This window comes from Elaeis guineensis, chromosome 8, assembly GCF_000442705.2.
Source record: "Elaeis guineensis isolate ETL-2024a chromosome 8, EG11, whole genome shotgun sequence".
Lineage (NCBI taxonomy): Eukaryota > Viridiplantae > Streptophyta > Magnoliopsida > Arecales > Arecaceae > Elaeis > Elaeis guineensis.
The window spans coordinates 131,561,046-131,582,983 of NC_026000.2; the positions used below are offsets into that span (position 1 = coordinate 131,561,046).

Below are 21,938 nucleotides of genomic sequence, written 5' to 3' on the forward strand. Positions count from 1 at the left end.
TCAACATTGGACTTCCACCTTGATGCACCTTGAAGTTCTTTACTTTTGTAGTCCTAAAACTTAGTCTTTGACAAGCATGTTGAGTTCAGTATGCTCCTCCAAGCTTATAAGTTTCTCTCTTGAGCTCCTTACATATCTTGATCGGTTGTCTCCTTCAGTTGTATTACTTGCTGTATACCTTGATACCTGAAGATAGATCCTTGCTAACAAAGGAATTGATCATATTAAAGTTTATCCATGAGCAGGCAGCATCAAGGAATCCATTGAAACCATTGTCATATTACCCCAATTAAAATCTTGCTCATGCTCCTCCAGATTCGTGACACTTGCCTGCCATTATAAGCAAGCATCTCTTACATTCTACTGTTCAAAGGTAGAGACAAAACTTGAAGACAAGAAGATGGATGGTTTAACTTTATTTTCTGAAGACAAAACACCGTGAACCTACCTTTATTTGAAACATTCCTTCACCCTATTTCCTTCCCTTAACGTTTACCTATTAAAACCCTATCATCCCACGAGAAAACTGTTACTGGGGCTTGGCATCATCAAGCATTTGCACCTCTGGTATTACAAAATTTCTTAGATCTAATGGGACCAAAATGATCACAAGCTTGGCTCCAAAACTCCAGCACTGTAGCATAAGACACCACCTTGACCACCTTCCACAGCATTACCAGCACCAGCTTGATCTGCCTCCATATTCCTCGTTTGCCTTGATAACATTTGATGGCTACTCCTGTGAAGGTCAGATGTGGTGGAAGGAAAGAGTCTGATCTAAAGAAAACCTTCACTTTTTGTTAAATAGTTAAACATCGGGTCTCTGGTGGAACTTATACACACTCAAATTCTAAAGACAACCATCAAGAAAAAGCACGTTTTCACACCAAGGGCCATATGTAGTGTCACATCCCCTGAGATACTAAGTAGTCTGACATAGTGCAGAGGAAACAATCACAATCAGAGAACTTATTTTGGTAAAGAAACAACTTCAATCGGCATTAGGCAACTATTTAAGTTAGTATATACATTCAATGATTTTTGTTTAATTGGGGCACTCCATGAACCCGCCACTGCCCTAACAAACAATGGGAACCTACAAACCCAGCTGTCCCATACAAACCTGAGGCATACTCACTGCAGTATCCCACACAATCTCTTGTCTCAAAGATTTAAACAAATAGGCAGGAAAAAAAAAAGAAACAACATACATTAGTAGTCCAATTACACTGTCAGTTGTCTGTGGTTATGGCACACCTATTGGCTTCCACTATCATCAGTTGAGGATTCAGATGCAGAATCATCTACCGTCGAGTTGGATATAGTTTCAGATGAACTTCCATTTTCACTTTCTGATGCCACAGATCTGTCTTCAGCTGGCCTTCTCAAGTGCCAGTACATGATGCTTGCTGTCAGTGTAAGCATCATCTTTTGATTCACCTGACAAATTATGCCCAAAAAGAGATTATACAAAAGAATACAGGTAATAGCAACTCAAGAAAACTGTACCTTTCAAAATTAATTTATCCAATTCTTTAATTTCAATAGACCATTTACCTCTAGTATATCTTCCGGCAGCAAAAATATGGAGCAACCAAGCTTCCTTGCCACTGAGATAATATAAGAGGCATTCATCTTTTTCTCTTCATCTGCACATTGCTTCCAATTATTAACCCATCAATTTTGAGCTGTACCATAGCAAAGATGGCATAGGTATGTTTTTGATTCATTAAATCAGGTATCGCATGCAATAACTTCTTAGTATGAACATAATAGTTGACTAAAGGTGCAATAGCAAGTCTAGTTGCATGACAAGCATAGTAGATGCTGAGCTAGTAATTTCGAAAGCAAACTTCTCTATCAGTGCACAGCAACTAGATGGATACAGAAAGCAGGGCAAATCACTTCACATCTTAAACAGAACGGGAATTAACTCAATAAGTTAAATGGAGATGATAAGTGACAAGGACTCAGGCAGCAATATTATAATGTCTGGGTCTTTTTGGGGAAGGAAATCCTACATACATATTTGCGATTTAATTGTATTTTGTTTACCTTTAAACAAAGTCATGATTATAAGACTCCCTGGTCTTGGATGTTACTAATCATGATTGTCTTTCCAGCTTGTCTTAGCACCCACAAAACGAAACTTCAGCAGTAATTATTACTTGGGTCTTGCTTGCTAAGAGCAAGAAGAGAGAACAACACATAAACAATGTAAGCATAAAAATCTACCATGTTCCGAGATCTTCAGATTATTGAAGGTCTAAACTCTAAAGACAAAATGGGCCAGATCAAAAGGACATATTTACTGATATCAAATGAAGAGAGAATCTCTCTACAACAAAAGCCATGTAAAATGAAGCCTCATCATAAGCAACCTTACCATGACAGCCAGACAAAGTGCACAAAGTTATTCTGCCAAAAAATCCTAAAACAAATCCAATATTATGAAGTGAATTTTAGAAAATACTAATAACGGGTCTGGTAAATGCAGCATGACCCTTAAATCTGAATGCTCTAGGATATATACATACAAAGTGAACTTGGAGAGTCAGGCAAAGGAAAAAAATTATACATATGCACCATAATGTACCTTGTGATGGGCAAGAGTAGATATTAACTATTGAGAATGTCCGGAAAAGGAAGGCCGGGAAGACATCTCAATGGACATAGACATGGGGATGAAATATCATAAGCCTAAAATGGGAATATTGTTTTGTCTATTGTGCAGATACAAATCCTTGTCATATTGTGTTAGAGCCAACAATGACATGCACCAAGCAGCCAAATCCAAGCATATGCACTTATAGACAATAAGGATCCTCGGTCATTTAGTCATAGATATCTCCATTGTCTATCCACACAGACATGCAAAAGAGCCCATGCTTTTTAATTCGTGACCACAAATAAGTAAGGAAATGGCTTGAAACAGACAAATGTCAGACAGCTCAGTTTAGCAGTCCAAAAATGTCCAATCACTATCCCATCGATGCCACCAATCTGGAGAACATGCTCTTTCTCTTGTACCCAGGAAAGCGCATGGTGTTCTCAGGTCCACACTTGGATGCAGACAAATGGTTCAGATGTTAAAGCATTGTGAGAGGAATTAAATATATCCACAAGGACCACAAAACTGAAACATATTTACTTAGAACAAAAACTGCCCCCACTGCACATGTATATAATTTCTTTTTTCATATAGGGAACATTGTAGGTCTTTTATAAGAAAAGTGAAACTATTCGACCTGTGGCAGAAAGTAATTATAAAAAAATTGGAATATAATGTCTCATGATGAAAACACCTACATCTCAAGGTACAACAGAAGAAAATGAAACATCTTAAACAACAATGTGGATGTCAAATTTTACCATTTTCTCCTTTAGTAACAAGGCTCCAGTTCACAACTCGAGGCTCCACGGCACTGAGCAAGTCAAGGAAAAAAATGCCACTTGAAAGATTTTTATCCTGTACACATGAAAAAACTGTGGCACATTATCCAAGTTTTCCATGCGTAATTGCTTTTTAAAAAAATCGCAACAAAATTAAACATTGATAATGAAAGAATGCAAGTACACAATATATACAATCAAAATTGAGGCAAGGTGACAAGGTACTTTGGCTTTTGTTGGTTCTATGTTTCTTATTACAAAATGAAACACGTAAAATTATGAAAATACAATCTTACATCATGAAACAACTTGACTAAAATGGGATTTAAAACAATGAAGCTAAATTTTGTATGTAAGCCATGATAGAATCCATGAGGAGAAAATGGTAAAAATCAGTTGTTGCAAAGTTTTCAGGGACGCAACTAAAACCAATGTCATGGACAGGCATTTCTAAAAGCAGAGAATACTGTAGAATTGTGACTGGTTGAGAGAGCTGAGAGCATCTGCAATTTTAAATAGAAATATGTATTTTCCTATACTTCTTGGTATTGTGAATTTAATAAATAGGTCTACAGGTCCCAACAACAAATATTGTGGTTAAGACATTGCAGGAATCATGTAACAGATGATCTTCACAATAATGAATGTAGAAATACAGTACCTTAAAACTCTCCATACGAGAGTACCTTCCTGAATTTTTCACTTTATCATTAGCCCAGTTCAATATATCTATATCTGCTATCTCCTTCTCATGAGAATGAAGTCTCAAATTCTTTAGAAGTTGCAGGATATTATACCGCATTAATTGCCACAAAAAAGCTGAAAAAAGAACAAGATTTATCTGAACACCAGAAATTCGGATAGATAATCTATAACTCTGTTCCAAATGTTCCACTACAGAGATCTCAACTCTGAAAGTCAAGAACCCCAGTTGTCATTGAAGAAAAATGCAGAAGGCATTGTAATCAACATTCTAAACTTACCCAAAATGAGCTTCTTGTTTCCTTGCACAATATCATTCCCAGCAACATTAACCAGGGAAAATTTCAATTGTTTCCCTATTTTCACAACTTGATTACAGTTTTCTACTTTTCTGAATGGCATTTTAATTGGGGGCTTGTTTGCAACCTTCCAACAGACTGCTCCTGGAGCTATCTTGTCAATGGCTTCTAGAAGGACCCATCTGCAAAGTTACAGCAATTATTTCTTAGCATAAATATTAACTAGCAAAGAAAAAAAGGAAATATGAACAGCTTACCCATTTCTAAGATCTTCAAAAACATTATTGATGTATGTTGAGATTCCAAGACTATTTATCCATAATCGAAACATTCTCTCTTCCCTAGAAACTTGTGCATCATCAGACATTGCTTCTAGAAATGATATTTGTTTCATCTGTGATGATAGCCCATTCCTGCAGCCAACAATTAGATATTGCTCAGCATCCACACATATAAGGATATGCATATTTATACGTCTCGAAGAAACCAAGAATGTAAGCACCTATTGGCATGGCACGGGATGAGATGTACCATGCAAGTGCCTTACTAGTACAATTATCAAAGTACCATTGTATGCCTGTACATGGCACGCCACCATGCCACTGCATGCCAAGCACTATGCATAAAGCTGCAAGGCATGGTAAGTTCAATCCTTTTTGAATTAGGAAGCAATTGGTTATTGTAAATTGCTTAGAGAAAAGAATAATAAATTTTATTAAGAGTAATTGGTGTGGACACCAGAGCCATCAGAAGTCGGCAATATGATTTAGATTTGATTTGCATCGAAGAAGCCCCATTAGATTGACTCTACTTCAGTTATTTATTTTCAGTCAATAAGTTTTTGATGCATTTAGTTTTGGGTCCATAGGGCCATACTTGGGTTTGTATTGATTTGTCCACGTCACCTTTGGAGCCACCACTCTCCACATGCCCAGGGAAGAAATATGCATGCCAGCATGTGCCGTGCCCAAGGATTCTCATGCCAAGTTATGCCAAGCATCAAATGCCCACATCGAGTTCCATTTCTTCCCCAGGATTCCTTAAGAGTTCTTAGCTACTTGCTTATTTTGTTGAAGGTTGATTTCTTTCCCATGGTAGATTACTTTGTTTGAAAACCAGACATAATGATTTATTTTTTTGTGTAAAGGCTGATTTCTTCCTTGTAAAAGATAAGGAATTCCTAAAGAAATAGGACCCCCAAGGTCTTATATGAATCTTTGTATCTTTCATGAAAAGAGCAATGAATGATTTTACAAACTCCACAAATATTAGTGTCAATCGCTCCGAGAGGGAGAGGGTATGAGACCCAAAATCGCCCCACAAGGGGAGGGTGTGAGGCCTACTTTCTATTCTATCCCTTTAACCTTCATCTACTTGAGATCCAGTGTTCCTACGACCCCGATTTGACTCCACCATCTACCCACGCAAGCCTATCCCACCAAGAGAAGATCTGTCTTCTCCAGAATTTTCGTCTATCGTGCTGAGAGAAAAGAGTGATCTCTTATTCTACAGATCATATGCTGTCAAGGACCTTCGTTCCTTCTCAGTTGATCTTTGATTTTCATTTTTTCTATTAGATCCGATGTTGGTAAAGACCTAGTTCTTTATTGACGGATTTATTTGATTAAAAGATTAAGAACCCTAATCTGGGTAGTTTCTTAACTACCATGATCCGGATTTTTATCATCTTCTTGAATTTTCTCACGGGTTTAATATTTTACTCTCTCTCATTCCATTCATATTTCTTTTTGCATTTACTCATGAGTATGTTTAATTTCTGCTATCTGTTTATATACTTTCCTATTGCTAGTTGTTTACTGATCTCTAGAATGGCATTCATCTGCATCATTTAGATTGATCTCGCTTTGATCTCATATCAATCAATCACGCCTCCTGAGCAGAGTATAGGCAACGATACTGTTTGTCCTGGGAATAATGATGCCTCTGACCGGACATAATTTGTTGTTGATGAACAGAAAGGAGCTTGATCATTAGGATTGGTTTCTTTCTCTTTTCTTTAGGATTGTCCCGCATCAGTAATCTTGATTGAAACTAAATTCCTGGCCAAGTTTTTTGTTTCCTCCCTGTCCTCTCTTTTCTTCTATTCCCTTCATCACATTTCTTTCTTGTTCTGCAAAATCATATTGCCAAATGCCACAGCTTCTTTGACTTTCATTCTATGTTAGAGATTGTTGCCTACTGATTCAATGAAATAATGCTCATTTTGCATCTCCTATTTTGAATTATTCACTTATCCTATCTGAAAATACATGAGAACTGCAGACAATTGGGATTTATGCAGAAATCAGCCTAATGCATCTGAGCAATACTTAGAAGACAACTAGGGAGCAATACCAATCATACAACCAACCCTAGCTCCCTTCTTAGGACCCTTCCCTCCATTGAAAAGCTACACTAGAAATTTTTTGACCGTTATAGTTGTTATAATGGTCAAAAATGCATTTCCTTCTTGTTCTTTACAATGGAAAAGTCATGTGATTTGTTAATACAAACCCTAGTTTTTCCTAAAGCTTTAGCTCCAGTATGATTGCAGGTCCTTCCTGATTATCCTGCATGAATCATTTATCATACAATGAACTCCCACTATAATGTCAGTCAATGGAACATACAATATTTTCATGAAAAAAAACTAAAAGCCACTAAAACCACAAAAGATGGACTAGATTCTGGTTGTCCAGATTTGATTTTTTTTGTGTGTAAGCAATTTAGAATAATAGATCACATCTAATGACTGGAATCATCAGCATCAAACCCCCATCATCTGGTCATGATCGACTGGATCTAAATTGAGATCCGGTTGACCAGATTCTAGTACACATCCTGAAACCATTACAAAAACATTATCATAAAATCCCGATCATAAAAAAATTGTACACATGTAAGCATGGTCGATCTTCGAAAAAAGCATGTGCATCATGTCTACGCAACTGCCTGCCTCACCTGGTACTTTTCTTGAATAAGGGTGGCTGGTCAATGACTATTCTTTTAGCTAAACAATACCTATAGTCAATACATTATATCAGAAATTGAAATAGACTAAAAGTTCACCACGATCCTCACCTTTTTTGAAAAATATGCGCAACGAAAGCAAGGTTAAGATTTGGTGAACCTTCAACAATGTCTTTTGGGGTCAGATATCTTTTGCAACCCATCCTATCTGCATGTTCAAGAACTAGTTTTGCCCTCTGTAGAGGATCTTTCACGGTCATTGCAGATGGCTTACTACTATGTTCAGGTGCCAGCACATTCAGTAAACAAGCATAGGCCTCTCCATCCTGAGTAGCAAAAGATTCCATGATCAAACATTATGAATAAGCCATAAGTTGTTCAGTTTAGAAAGACTATGCAACGGATGAAATCATGAAATAGACTGTATATGTGCACAGCTCACAAACTTCTTTTTCCAATGTAAATAGCAATTTCGAAGGATGCGAGGCAAGATTTAACATTAATTACCAAAACGTACATCCCACCAAAGAATACTTATTTTTTCAAATTCCACATTACAGAATAGCACCAGATGTATTTAGATGCAATAGGACTTTTAATTTACTAGAGTTACACAGAGATGGTTAAAATATGTTTAGAAAAATAAAGAGAACTTTCTTTTCTGGTAGATGAAATAAGAGGGTCATTAGGTTATGGTGCTTCCTTTAGCTAAGTTTCATCACTACACCAAGTGCAATTCTAAGACAGGCTGAAGGTGGCCTCATGAATTTGTGGGCAGGTGGGAATCCCAGAAGTCAAGCTATAAGGAAACGTGACAGCCTAGATCTATCTAAAAAGCTGGCAGAAACTACTGTCCGACAAAATAGACCGTCGGCCCACTCAAGCGAAAGGCAACTGCCTTGATGAATTAATCTCAGTTTATACTGCTGAAGATGAATGTCTTGTTTTGTTTCTCAAAATGACTCAAAAAATAAAAAATATCAGCAAAGAAGGGTCCATAATGGAATATTAAAATGAAGGGGCTGTGTGCATGCATACATGTGCATAAACAAAGCTCATGCAACACATACACTTTAACTGACCAGCACCACCATTATGGGCTCCGAATAGGCTCCACTAGCCAACAAGAATACAATCTTTTGCTAGCTACTGCCCATTCATGAGCAATGTCACATCTGAAGGCAAAGTAAACCTTAGACGTAGTTAGCAAGACTTGCTAGCCAATATGTGTGAGAGCCCTCGTTGGTGTGCATCTAGTCCCACATCATTTGTGCATCAGGGAGATCTTAGATAATTATATAGAGAGAAGGAATCTAAATAATACCTTCTAACTAGTGTTTTTGGCTGAAATCCTTGATTATTACAAATAGTATCAGAGTAGACCCAGTCATGGCTCATATGAATTAGGGAAAATTGCAACATGGCCTGATTTGGGTTGACCACAGGCTGATCAGGATGTTTGTAATTAGATTTATAATACTTAAAACTGGATTTGAATGGATTTGGACCCTTAGTCTAGCGAGAATGCTGGCACTTAAACAAAAAGTATGTGAGAATCCTTGCAGGCATGTATTTAGTCCCACATAGGCTATGCATTAGGTAAAATATTAGAAACCTATACAGGGCCAAGAAACCAAAATAATACCTTCTGGCTAGCCTTTTTGCATGAAATTCTAGGTTATTACAAATGATATCAAAGTGGGCCCGGCTCATAGCCATGTGGATTAGAAAACTGCAACATAAACTCCATGACTAACCATATGCTGATCATGGTACTTGCGATTGGGTTTGAATGGATCTAGACCCAAAGCCTAACGCGGATGCCAAGAATTAAATGGCGGAGAGTATGCAAGAGCCCATTTTGTCAAGTATAATCCCACATCAGTTGTGCACTAGGAAGATCTTAGACACTTTTATATGGCTAAAGAACCCAAGTAATATTTCCTTACTAGTCTTTTTAGGTGAGATTCTAGATTGTTACAAATAGTATCAAAGAAGATCAAGCCTATGCCCTATGTGGACAAGGGGACACCATAGCATAGGCCCATTTAGGTTGACCATAGGTCAATTATTGTGTTTGTATTGCATTTTTTATGGTACTTATGATTGGACTTGAATAGATTTGAATCCTTAACCTAGCAAGGATGCTAGGCTTAAAAGAGAAGAGTATGTGAAGACCCGTGCAGGTGTGTGTTTATTCTCACATAGGCTATGCATTGGGTAGATCTTGTGTTATATATATTGCTCCAAAATTACTCTTTCCTTGTTTATCTCCCGTGACAGTTTAGAATTCTTATTCGGGTGAATCTCTATTTCGAGGAGATTGTTTTTTCTTTAAAAGGAGGCCGCGGCATCCTTCTTTTTTAGAGTGGGTTCGAGTGCGCGGTGGTGGTTCCAGGTGTTCTTGTGCGGGCTTGTTTCCTGGCTTTCTCCCGCTGGTGTTCCTGTGCGGGCTTGCTTCCTGGCTTTCTCCCGTTGGTGTTCTGTTGGTGTTCTACCTGTCTTCTTCCTTCTCGGTTTCACGGATGCCCTATGCTGATGACCGAACGCTTCTTCGGTTGGTAAGGAGGTATTCATCTTGATTTTTTGCCGAGGATTGAGAAAGGTATCTTCACCTCAGGTATTATCTTACCTTGATCTATTGCCGAGGCTGAGATTGATAGATCCGATTGGATCTTGGTTGCCTTCTATTCGATACTCTGTTGCCTTCTTGTTGGTTCGGTTAAAGGTATTTTATACCTCATATTGTACCTATTTTTCGGGACGGATTTATAGTGGATTGCTCCTCCTCCCCGTGGATGTAGGCCTCTTGTGCCGAACCACATAAATCTTGGTTTCTTTGTCTTTGTTTATTTATGCCTGCAATGTGTTTGGTGAATTGTCTCAAAGAGATTAGACTTTAGATCAAAAGCCTAGGTCGATCCAATCCGGTGCACGTGACCTCAACAATTGGTATCAGAGCACTTGGATGGCTGGTGACAAGAAACAAAATTTTTCAATGGCTAATGATCCGGCGTCTGTCTCTCACTCCACCACCATCAGGCATGAAGTGGCCGTCTTTGATGGCACGGGAGGCTTTTCACTATAGAAGGTAAGGATGAAATATTTGTTGGTTAAAGAAGGTGTTGCAAAAGCTCTTAAGGGTATGGATTCAATCCCGGGAGATAATGAGACTGCTAAAGAAGAAATTAACGAGAGAACCCTAGGAACCTTGTTTTTAGGTTTAAGTGATAAAGTCCTACGCAATATTGTGGAACTAGATACAGCCAAAAGTGTATGGGAAAAACTAGACAGTTTATATATGGCAAAATCCCTGACTAATAGATTATATTTGAGAAAAAAATTACACACATTTCGTATGACAGAAGGAACTTCACTTAAGGATCACTTGGATGAGTATAATAAGCTCCTGCTTGATCTAGTAAATGTTGGTGTCGATGTAGATGAAGAAGATAAGGCTTTGATTCTAATTTACTCTTTGCCTAAGTCCTTTGAGCATATTACCACTACCATGCTTTATGGAAGAGAAACAATAAGTCTTGAAGAAGTAGAAGCTACTTTGTTATCCAATGAACTTAGATTAAAAGTACAGCTTCAGCATCAGGCTCAGACTCCAGCTCAAGGTCTTACTGTTAGAGGTAGAGATGAACAGAAAAAGGGGGGACATGGTAGAAGTAAGTCCAAAAATAGATCAAAGTGTAGGCCCAAAAGACCAGGTATTTGTCACTATTGCAAAAGGCCAGGCCACTGAAAATCTGAATGTAGACTTCTACAATCTAAAAGGGAAAAGGAATAAAAAGATAAAGGAACAATCTCTGATACAGCATCAATTGCAGTTTCTTCAAGAAGTCATAGTAGTATACCAGATGATGCAGTATTTACAGCTGCCTGCAGTGTTAGTCATGCTGACACTTGGATCGTGGATTCTGGAGCATCCTTCCACATGACACCTCATAAGGAATGGTTTTCTTCCTTTAGATCTTGTGAAGGTGGTACTGTTCTTCTTGGAGATGATGGTATCTGTAATATAGAAGGTATTGAAACGATACAAATTAAATCTAATTCAAATACCATGGTGATATTGGATGATGTCAGATATGTTCCTAAATTAAAAAAGAACCTTCTCTCAATACATGCCTTTGACAGAGCAGGATATAAGGGCAGATGGGGTAGAGGATCTATAACTATCAATAAAGGGGTATTAACTTTATTGAGAGGTAAATTAAGTGGCACCCTTTACTACCTAGATGGCAGTACAGTTGTTGGTCAGGCATCAGCAGTACAATCTTCTCTTGAGCAGTTGACACATTTATGGCACCAGAGACTAGGACACATTTCAGACAGAGGTCTACAGGAGCTGAGCAGACGTGATCTGCTGAGTGGTCAGAAGATTGGTGCACTTGGATACTGTGAGCACTGCATATTTGGAAAACAACACAGAGTCAGCTTCACTACAGGCGTGCATAGGACAACTGGTATATTAGACTATATTCATTCTGACCTATGGGAACCTGTTCCAATTACATCCAAGGGTGGATCAAGATATATACTTATTTTCATTGATGATTACTTCCGAAAAGTCTGGATATACACCATTAAAAATAAGAGTGATGTATTTGAAACATTCAAATAGTGGAAGTCTATGGTCGAGAGGCAAACTGAAAGGAAGGTGAAAACTTTTCGGACTGATAATGGTTTAGAATTTTGTTCTACAGAATTTGATAACTTTTGCAAGTTAGAAGGCATTATTAGACATAGAACAACAGTGGGTACACCTCAACAGAATGGTGTGGCAGAACGCATGAACCGGACACTATTAGAGAGAGTCAGATCTATGCTATCTAGTTCTGGATTAAGTAGAGATTTTTGGGCAGAGGCCGCTCACACAGCCTGCTATATTATAAACTGATCTTCAGCATCAGCATTAAGCATGAAGACTCTGGAAGAGATGTGGATAGGAAGACCTGCAGACTATTCAATACTCAGAATCTTTGGGTGCCCAGCTTATGCACATGTAAGAGATGGAAAGTTGGACCCCCGGGCTAAAAAGTGCATATTTATTGGATATGCATATGGGGTAAAGGGCTATAGATTATGGTGCATAGAGCCTGGATCTCAAGGATTTCTAGTCAGCAGAGATGTGACATTTTATGAGACAGCCATTGCTTCAAGGCAGCTACAGCCTAATTCTTCTCAAAGTGATGAGGATCGAGGTCGGCAGGATAGGACTATTGTAGATATTGATCAGACTGTTAAATCACAGCAGCAGCAGTCAAGTGAAGATACTTACAATAAACAACAACAACAGATAGATGCACAGATTCAGACTCAGGAGGAGGTGACATTACAAGATCAGGATCAGATTGATAGTATTGCCACTCGAAGACCTAGGCGTCAGATCAGAGCACCTCAAAGGTATGGTTTTGAGGATTCTGCTTGTGCTGAGTTAGTCTATTATGCTCTGAGTGTTGCAGACACCATTGGTGATGAGCCGACCACATATCAGGAGGCTATTAGTAGTTCACGGGCTGATAAATGAACCATGGCTATGGTTGAAGAACTTCAGTCTCTAGAAAAGAATCAGACTTGGGAGTTAGTCAAATTACCAAAAGGTGAGAAGGCAATTGGCTGCAAATGGATCTTCAAAAGGAAAGAAGGAGCCAGTCCTCAAGATTTTAGATATAAGACCAAGTTAGTAGCAAAGGGATACAGTCAACGGGAGGGTATTGATTACAAGGAGGTATTTTCTCCTGTAGTCAAACACTCTTCTATCCGTGTATTACTTGCTTTTGTTGTTTCTCAAAATTTGAAGCTGGAACAACTAGATGTTAAGACAGCTTTTCTTTACGGTGATTTAGAGGAACAGATCTATATGCAACAACCACCTGGATTTGAGGTTCCAAATAAAGAAGATCATGTATGCTTACTCAAGAGATCATTATATGGTCTCAAGCAGTCTCCAAGACAGTGGTACCGCAAATTTGACAGATTTATGATCGACCATGGATACAGTAGATCTCCATATGACAGTTGTGTGTATCACCAGCAGCTTTCAGATGGGTCCTTTTGTTATTTGTTATTATATGTGGATGATATGTTAATTGCAGCCAAGGACATGTCAATCATCCAGAAACTGAAAGCCAAGCTCAGTACTGCATTTGATATGAAGGACCTTGGACCGGCAAAGAAGATACTTGGGATGGAGATTATTCGTGACAGACAGTCAGGTAGATTTTTCCTTACTCAGCATAGTTATATTAAAAAAGTCTTGGACAGATTTGGTATGTCTACAGTTAAGCCTGTCACTACCCCCTTTGCCAGTCATTTTAGACTTTCTGCCAGAGACTCTCCTCAGACTGAGGATGATGAGAGATATATGTCTAGAGTGCCATATGCGAGTGCAGTTGGCAGCATCATGTACGCGATGGTCTGCACTTGACCTGATATTTCACAGGCAGTAAGCGTTGTAAGCAGATACATGGATAAGCCTGGAAAGGCTCACTGATCAGCTGTGAAATGGATACTTAGATATCTAAAAGGCACTTCTAAATTGAGATTGATATTTACTGCACAGAGTAATTGCATAGTTACAGGATTTTGTGATTCAGATTATGCTTGTGACTTGGACAGGAGAAGATCTTTGACCGGATATGTGTTTACTCTTTCTGGATGTGCAGTCAGTTGGAAGGCTACTTTGCAATCTACAGTTGCTTTATCTACCACTGAAGCAGAATATATGGCATTGACAGAGGCAGCAAAGGAAGCTATTTGGCTAAAAGGGTTGGTATAGGATTTGGGTCTCGAACAGGATTGTTTAGACATTCATTGTGACAGTCAGAGTGCTTTGCACCTTGCCAGAGACCAGATGTATCACGAACGAACAAAACATGTAGATGTCAAGTATCACTTCATCAGAGATCTGGTAGAGAAAGGTGATGTCAGGCTTCAGAAAATTTACACTGCCCATAATCCGGCGGACATGTTCACTAAACCAATCCCTGCAATTAAGTTCAGGAATTTTCTGAACTTGATTGGTATAAGCATTTGGTAATGCCCTGCGGGGTTTGTGGTGAGGAGGTTATAAAAGTTTTTTTTTTTTTAATCCACATCTGATATAAAAGGTACAATATTTGTCGCAAGGAGGAGGATTGTTATATATATTGCTCCAAAATTACTCTTTCCTTGTTTATCTCCCGTGACAATTTAGAATTCTTATTCGGGTGAATCTCTATTTCGAGGAGATTGTTTTTTCTTTAAAAGGAGGCCGCGGCATCCTTTTTTAGAGTGGGTTCGAGTGCGCGGTGGTGGTTCCAGGTGTTCTTGTGCGGGCTTGTTTCCTGGCTTTCTCCCGCTGGTGTTCCTGTGCGGGCTTGCTTCCTGGCTTTCTCCCGCAGGTGTTCTTGTGCGGGCTTGCTCCTTGGTTTTCTCCCGCTGGTGTTCTTCCTGGCTTTCTCCCGTTGGTGTTCTGTTGGTGTTCTACCTGTCTTCTTCCTTCTCGGTTTCACGGATGCCCTGTGCTGATGACCGAATGCTTCTTCGGTTGGTAAGGAGGTATTCATCTTGATTTTTTGCCGAGGATTGAGAAAGGTATCTTCACCTCAGGTATTATCTTACCTTGATCTATTGCCGAGGCTGAGATTGGTAGATCCGATTGGATCTTGGTTGCCTTCTATTCGATACTTTGTTGCCTTCTTGTTGGTTTCGGTTAAAGGTATTTTATACCTCATATTGTACCTATTTTTCGAGACGGATTTATAGTGGATTGCTCCTCTCCATGGATGTAGGCCTCTTGTGCCGAACCACGTAAATCTTGGTTTCTTTGTCTTTGTTTATTTATGCCTGCAATGTGTTTGGTGAATTATCTCAAAGAGATTAGACTTTAGATCAAAAGCCTAGGTCGATACAATCCGGTGCGTGTGACTTCAACATCTTGGATACTTATATAGGACTAGAGAATCCAAATAACATCTTCCAGCTAGTCTTTTTGGATGAGATCCTAAATTGTTACAATATAAGCAACCATCTTTCAAATTAAATAAGATAAAAGAAGTTAAATTAAATGGATCTCGAACAATTTATACATCTTGAAGCACAAAGTATCCAGGTGATTTGAAACTTGTAATTAGATCCAATATTGTATGTTTAATTTGAAAATAGTCCATTCTATAACTACTTGATGCAATTCAAAAAATAATTGATCCTTTTATTTTATGTGTTTTGATATGGGTTCAAATAATTCTTTTGGATTAATTTGGGGGCAACCCGGTCAAGTAAGTATCCATCAAAGAAGTCCCAAAATGACAATTTACATTGTCAAATATGATGTATGCCTAAAGTTCCTCGAAACTAGTAATTGTACGTTTGGAGGTCACCTGACTATATCAAGCTATCCTAAAATGGGCTTCATTGATAGAGTTCAAGTTCTAAAATACATTATAGGTTTTATAAAATAAGAATCCAAATGTTAATCTTAATCTAGGCATTTTAAATCAATACAAGCCAAAACTCAACTAGTTTGGATGTTTCTAAACATTAAATAAAAATAAAAGTTGGTATTTCCACAAAAATTGACAATTTTGGGAGAATTTGATACATAACCAAGGGACATCTGAAACCATTATTTTTTTAGCTTTTAAGCATTCTAAATATTGCACATCATTGTCTGTGGTGTAGATTTCATTTTGGAACCTCCAACACTGAATTTGATCAAAACAGGACAAATGCATGTGCGCTTAACATATGCATGTAGCCTTCGTGTGTCTATCTATGCATATGTATTCTATTATGAATTCAATATCTATAGCATTTAAAAGGTTTAACATCCTAAAATTTTTTGCTGGATTCTTACCCATGTATCAATAGGTCACATAATACATTATTATGTGACCACATGTGCTCTTAGATGTTTCAATCATGATTAACAGTTAGAAGACTGTTTACTTCTAGCTCTTTATTTAATAATTTGTGCCTTAAAGATGAATGCAATTCCTTAGATCAACTCCTAGTTGAGATTATCCCTAGGTCTAGAGAAACCTTGCATGGTAGCTTCTCAATTACATGAATCGAACTAAACCAAGAAGTTATGTTCTCCTACATGCTTGCGAGCCTTTTGGGTATCATAATGAGTCCCTATCTCAATTAAAGTAGCCTGGCTAAAAAATCAGAACTTATGTAAAAGGTTGGCATCAGGTTGAGAATCATTAAATTCTCTCAAACATGATAACATCAAGTTTTTACGATTGTTAAAACCAGCTTAATATGCATAAGACAAGGCTTGTTGGTAGCGTTACTAAAATTGACTTTTGATAGGTTACGACCAGTGGTGCGAATTCTCAATCTACAAGGCCCATCAGCACCTCTCACTCATGCTTTGAAAGAAGAATGATCCTAGTAGGAACTTAGCTCAAATGATAGTGGTGGACAAATATATGTGCTAGAATGATACCGATATCAACTAGTAAGATATTAAAAAATTATGATAGAAATGAGCTCAATTGGATTGGTTGAAGCTAATAATTGACAAGTAAATATACTCTTAGCAGTGAAAACCATTAATTTAATTGAAAATCTACATCTTGAATAAAATTCATGCAAAGTTAGTAGGTTGATATTCATTAATTATTTTTTCAGTTAGTCCAATTACTGATTAAATTAAAATTTAGAATACAATATTTAGAAAGAATAAAATGGATCACAGAGTTTTAAATTCTGAAATTGAAGGATGCAAAAAAAATTTTTCGAATTGTTTGACTTTAAAAGTCACATGGACCTACCTTTACATCTGATGAGAAGTTTGTTATCAGTCTCTTAAAGCTCCCTTTCTTCAGCTGAAAGTTCATCCACCTAAGTAATATCTTCTCAGGTGGTAGACTCATCAGCTCCTCAACATCCTGTAGATGCAAGAGAACTCAAAACTAATTTATGTCACATGTACTTGATGCAAAACTTTTTAAACTATGAAAGTCAATCAAAATTTCTAAAAGGACACACAATTAATTAGATGTTATGACATACCTTGCTGTCATCAACCAACTCTACTAATTGAGGAGTTTTCTTCAGGTTAACATCCGCCAGAAGTTGTATCTGTAGTGATATTATGATGAACACATGGTAAAATCCTTTTTCCAATAATATATTTGATACAAAAAAAAAATCTCAACAGCCACAGTGTTGTTGCATTTTAATCTACCAATTCCAATCAGTTTATTGAATAAAAAGGAAATTTGAGACTATGATAGGGACAAGCATCACCTTTTGAAATTTGAATGTTCAAGATACAACCAAAGTAATTCTGGGATCATCAGAACGTACCTTAATAATTTGAGATATCAATCCAAGAACAAGATGAGGCTGCAAGGGTATGGGAGTGGTAAGTAAAGATGGACAGATACAATCTTCAGAAAAGATATATTACAAGTCCACAACTGAAAAGAAAGTCTATTGAAGCATTTTATAATAGAGCATAGCGACTCATAGTCAAAGAACTTCAATAAAGATCACCCCATGTAGTCCGACTTCATTATAATATTATGAGCAAAACAGGATGATTGTCATCAGCAACAGCACATATGTGCAGGACAGAAAATAAATCCCAGCATTAACATGCAGCGTGTTGATAGACACAAGGTAAGTAAATTCAGGCTGTTGGCAAACTGGTTGCAGTTGGTTTTGTTATTCTTTTTTGTTCGCTTCAGCTTTTACATTGGCTAAATTTTCTCATACTTGAAGTTGGAGACTGTCCAGCCTCAAAGTGTTTGGGTTTGGCAAATCACCTGACTCTCATACGCCATCAACCCATATTATTCCAATTATCCATGACAAAATGGTCTTATCCATCAGAGGTTCGAGGGTTCATATTTTGTGATATTTGTTCGCTAAGCATTGTAGCCTATCTTCCCTCAACAAAATGTCAGGAACGTTCTCGTGCACATGCATGCATTTGGCTTAGAAAGAAAGTGTACAAGGAATGCTGGATAAGATGGCCTACCTCGAAAATTAAAGGTATCTTTATATAGGGTGAAAATTATCAATAACAAATAATTTAACTGAACAAAGAAGGACATATACTACTTGTACTCAACCAAGTTTTTCAACAAAAAATACAACCGAGCCATGTGTAAATTAAGCCAGAATAGCAACAAATACTCAGTAAAAACACAGAATACTTTATTTGTTGTTACTGCTAGTTGAGAGGCACAATGCCAACTGCTTCAGTTGTGCATGAAAGTTCAAAAGGTCATTTTGGAAGCAAAAATAAACATCTCCTTAAGTAACAAAATTGTCCCTTGAGAAGGTCAGGATTGCTCTTTTGTTCCATTAGAATGTCTGAAGAAATGAGCAAGGTGTGCATTATTTCAGTTGCAATCATTTCAACAACAACAACAACAAAACATGCAAACGAGCTAACTTGTTCTCATCAAATGAGAAGCAAAGGTTAAACCAACCTTCTAAAATCTTACAAACATGAAAACCACGTCAAAACTAGCTCAGAATCTTAAAATCTTAGAGAAAACATATAGTGATAAATAGTGTTTGCATGTATATCAAGAATAATTTTGCCCCCAGGCTGCAGTATAATATCATCCACAGGCTTATAACATACAAAACAAAGCCCTCATCCACATGCAAATTTCAAGAGAGAATAGACAAACATATCAAAAATAAAGATGCAGCAGAGACATCCGATAAACCAGATTAGACTTCTGGACAGGACAAAATTATAAAAACGAAATCAAAGGAAACCAGAAACTCCCTGAACGCTACCTACAAGCTCGAAAGCACATTCATATCAAGATACGAAATATACTAATCTTCATATTTCTAAAATATTCACATCATGACTCAAAAAAGAAATCTTTAGCTATTTGATCAGTACTAACAAATAAAATATATTTATATATACTCACTCTCCCCTCAGCAAGGTCCTGCGTCCCGATGTTAACGACAGTACATCCAATTGCCTTGGCCGAGTTAAGGCAGAGAGTATGGTTCTCGTTCTTCTCCCACAGGTTCAGCACCCTCTTTCTATTGATCGCCCGCTCGTCGATGGTCCCCGGAACAGCCACATTAATGAGTTTACTTCAGACATAATACCAATTCTTAGCTCCACATTCTGCTCATCAAATTCCAAGAAACAGGCAGAAAAGCAAAAGGTAAAGCAGTCTCTCACCATAGAAGCACACCATCCTTTGATTTCTCGAAGAGATCATCGGTCATCGGATCCATCGGGAGATATTTCTTTAAAGACCCATCTCCTTCCAGATAGCTATTAATGTGAGCAACGTAGGCAGCCTTCTCCGACTCGCTGATCGTATGAAGCAGAGTGGTGGTGGCAGCCTTGAGGAACGCCGACGACGAGCTCTTCGCCCCCATCTGGCCTTGCATCTTCAAATAAACCTTGAAAACAATCACCAAAGCACCCATCAACCAAACACACAGAAACAACTCTTCCAGCTTAAGGACAGAAAAAGGAACCGCGCCGAACCCGGAGGAAGAGCTCGAAGTCGACACTGTCGTCGAGGTTGGTGAAGGATTCTTGGAGAAAGGCGGCTCGCTCCGCCTCGCTGAGGCCACCGCCGCCGATCTTGAGCTCCGACATCGCGGCGGCCAGGTCCCGGAGCTTCAGGCCACCGGCGGAGCATCCGTGATCTCTCATCGACAGGAACTGCGATCGGCAAAACAGAAAAAGTTCAGCTCCATAAAAAAGAAGAAGATCAAAAGAGATGAAGAAAGGAGGGTAGTTGGATCATTGCTTACCTGAGATCTGAGGGAGCGGAGTTCCACCTGGGTGAACTGGTTCTGGAGCCACGGATCGGAGACCAGAACTCCCACAAAACCCGCCATTCCTTAGCTTCTTTGGCTGCTGGCTTTGGGGAGTTTCTTCTGCCTCTCCTTTGTTGAGCTTGGGACCTTAGGTTGGTGGATGTGGTCCTTCTCCTCCTTTCTTGATCTCTCGAGCCTTCGATGGAGCAACGTAGAGAGAGAAGAAGAGATGGCGAAGAGAGTAAAGAGAGGAGCGCAATCGAAAGCAGCACCAGACGCGTAGCAGGGGCCGAGGCTCCGTTAGAATTTAAAATTAAAGCCGATGTCATTAAAGCTCTAATCCATGATTACTACACTCGAAAGCATCCAGGGAAACGTGGGAGCAACAGTCTAATTGACAGGGTTATTTGAACCGGTTTGGATTGCATCTTTCACACGAAAAAATGATTTCTCTTCTTTAGTGACGAAAACCGTTGGATCGCGTCCGCGCAGATCTCAAAGAAGATCTCTACGCAGCCATTGTGCGATCCAACGGTTGATGTCGCGAAGAGGGAGAATCATTGTTTCGCGCGAAAGATACAACCCAAGCCCCATTTGGAAACCGTTATATGAGTCGAATATTTTAGTTTAGTTTAGTTTAATTAAAGTAAGATTTGAATCCTTTGTGTACTGTTTTATTTATTAGTTCAACACATTAGTCGACAGTTAGCTTATTCTGGTAGCAGGCCAAATGAGTACTGATTTTGGTAACAATCAATGGCCTGGACTATGGAGTGCAAAAGATATTGTTGCCAAATGTCCTGATGAGGATAATGAATTTGGGTAGGAGATGGGTATCATACTGATGGCAAATGCATGTCCCCCTTAATGCTTTAGTTTCTAAGTACTTTTCATGTGTCACATGCTGCAAAGAAAGCTAAGTGATGTCACCATGGGTCACAAGATCATTACATCTTTTTAAGATTGGAGGGACACTTTGGTGTACAAAATGGGTAAAAAGTAGAGCTAACATGCATTTGTGGGGATTGGTATGATCAGGTTTGTTGGCAGAGATATTCAATATGAGTAGCATCATGGATAGGAATCTTCAAAATCTTGATTGAATAATTTCAAGTGACCAGTTTGATCATTTGTAAAACTAGGCATGCTTGACATGCATTGGAAAATTTTTAAGATTTTGGTTCAATATAGTCAAACAATTAAGAAAATCCTATTGAAAAAAAAAAATGTTGGATTGACAAAAATGACTCATCTTTCTTTTTGCTAAAAACATTATGTTTTGAATTTTGGTACAGCTTATACCTCTGTTGTTGCATCTACTTATAAGAAATTTAAGTGCGCATCGGCTTTATATGTATGACCATGATTTATTTGTTCTTTTGGACTAGGAAAAATAAATGTATCTGCATATATGATGATAAAACTGAATTCTTTTTACACATCTATCGTATCTATCTAAAAGCATAAGTTCGAGATTTATTAGTGACAGGTGGAAATGAATGAGAAGATTTCTAATATTGGTGGACATTTGGATGTTATAGTTGGACTATTTTTTATTGGAACAAGATTTAAATAATTTCTGACATAATTTAAAAAACTAAATAAAGGTAACAAAATTTTATTGTAGGAAAACTATAAAAAATTCATAGAACAAGAAGAAATAAAAATAATCAAATTCGGAAGTATGTTGAATGTTGTCTTAAGGTGTATTTTCATCTCTCGTACAGAAAAATTCAAGAAAACCATCTCAAGATATGATCGAGATCCTCCTTCTATGAGTACGATCATGAAAGAGATTGATGGAGATCATTT

The 21,938-nt window shown here is 38.1% G+C and overlaps 1 protein-coding gene across 1 annotated transcript; it reads right to left on the bottom strand.

Annotated features, from left to right (window-relative positions):
• Positions 1-978: 978 nt before the first annotated feature.
• LOC105049602 (fimbrin-2) lies at positions 979-20,411 on the bottom strand. Its single transcript, XM_010929309.4, has 14 exons — positions 20,121-20,411; positions 19,849-20,028; positions 19,534-19,760; positions 19,271-19,442; positions 17,676-17,714; positions 17,379-17,447; positions 17,138-17,254; positions 7,476-7,690; positions 4,652-4,807; positions 4,377-4,576; positions 4,055-4,212; positions 3,373-3,469; positions 1,558-1,649; positions 979-1,440 (listed from the first exon to the last, which is right to left on the bottom strand). Exons 1-14 carry the CDS (start codon positions 20,205-20,207, stop codon positions 1,258-1,260), a joined length of 1,992 nt encoding a protein of 663 aa, XP_010927611.1. The 5' UTR covers positions 20,208-20,411; the 3' UTR covers positions 979-1,257.
• Between the last annotated feature and the right edge of the window lie 1,527 nt (positions 20,412-21,938).

Bases quoted from the DNA above. Each gene is read 5' to 3' on its own strand.
- LOC105049602 (XM_010929309.4), bottom strand. From the start codon at position 20,207: ATGGCGGGTTTTGTGGGAGTTCTGGTCTCCGATCCGTGGCTCCAGAAC. The intron at 7,691-17,137 runs GTAGGTCCATGT...TTTGCTACTCAG, and splicing joins ACTTCTCATCAGATGTAAAG to GATGGAGAGGCCTATGCTTG. The intron at 4,577-4,651 runs GTAAGCTGTTCA...GTAACTTTGCAG, and splicing joins TTTGAAGATCTTAGAAATGG to ATGGGTCCTTCTAGAAGCCA.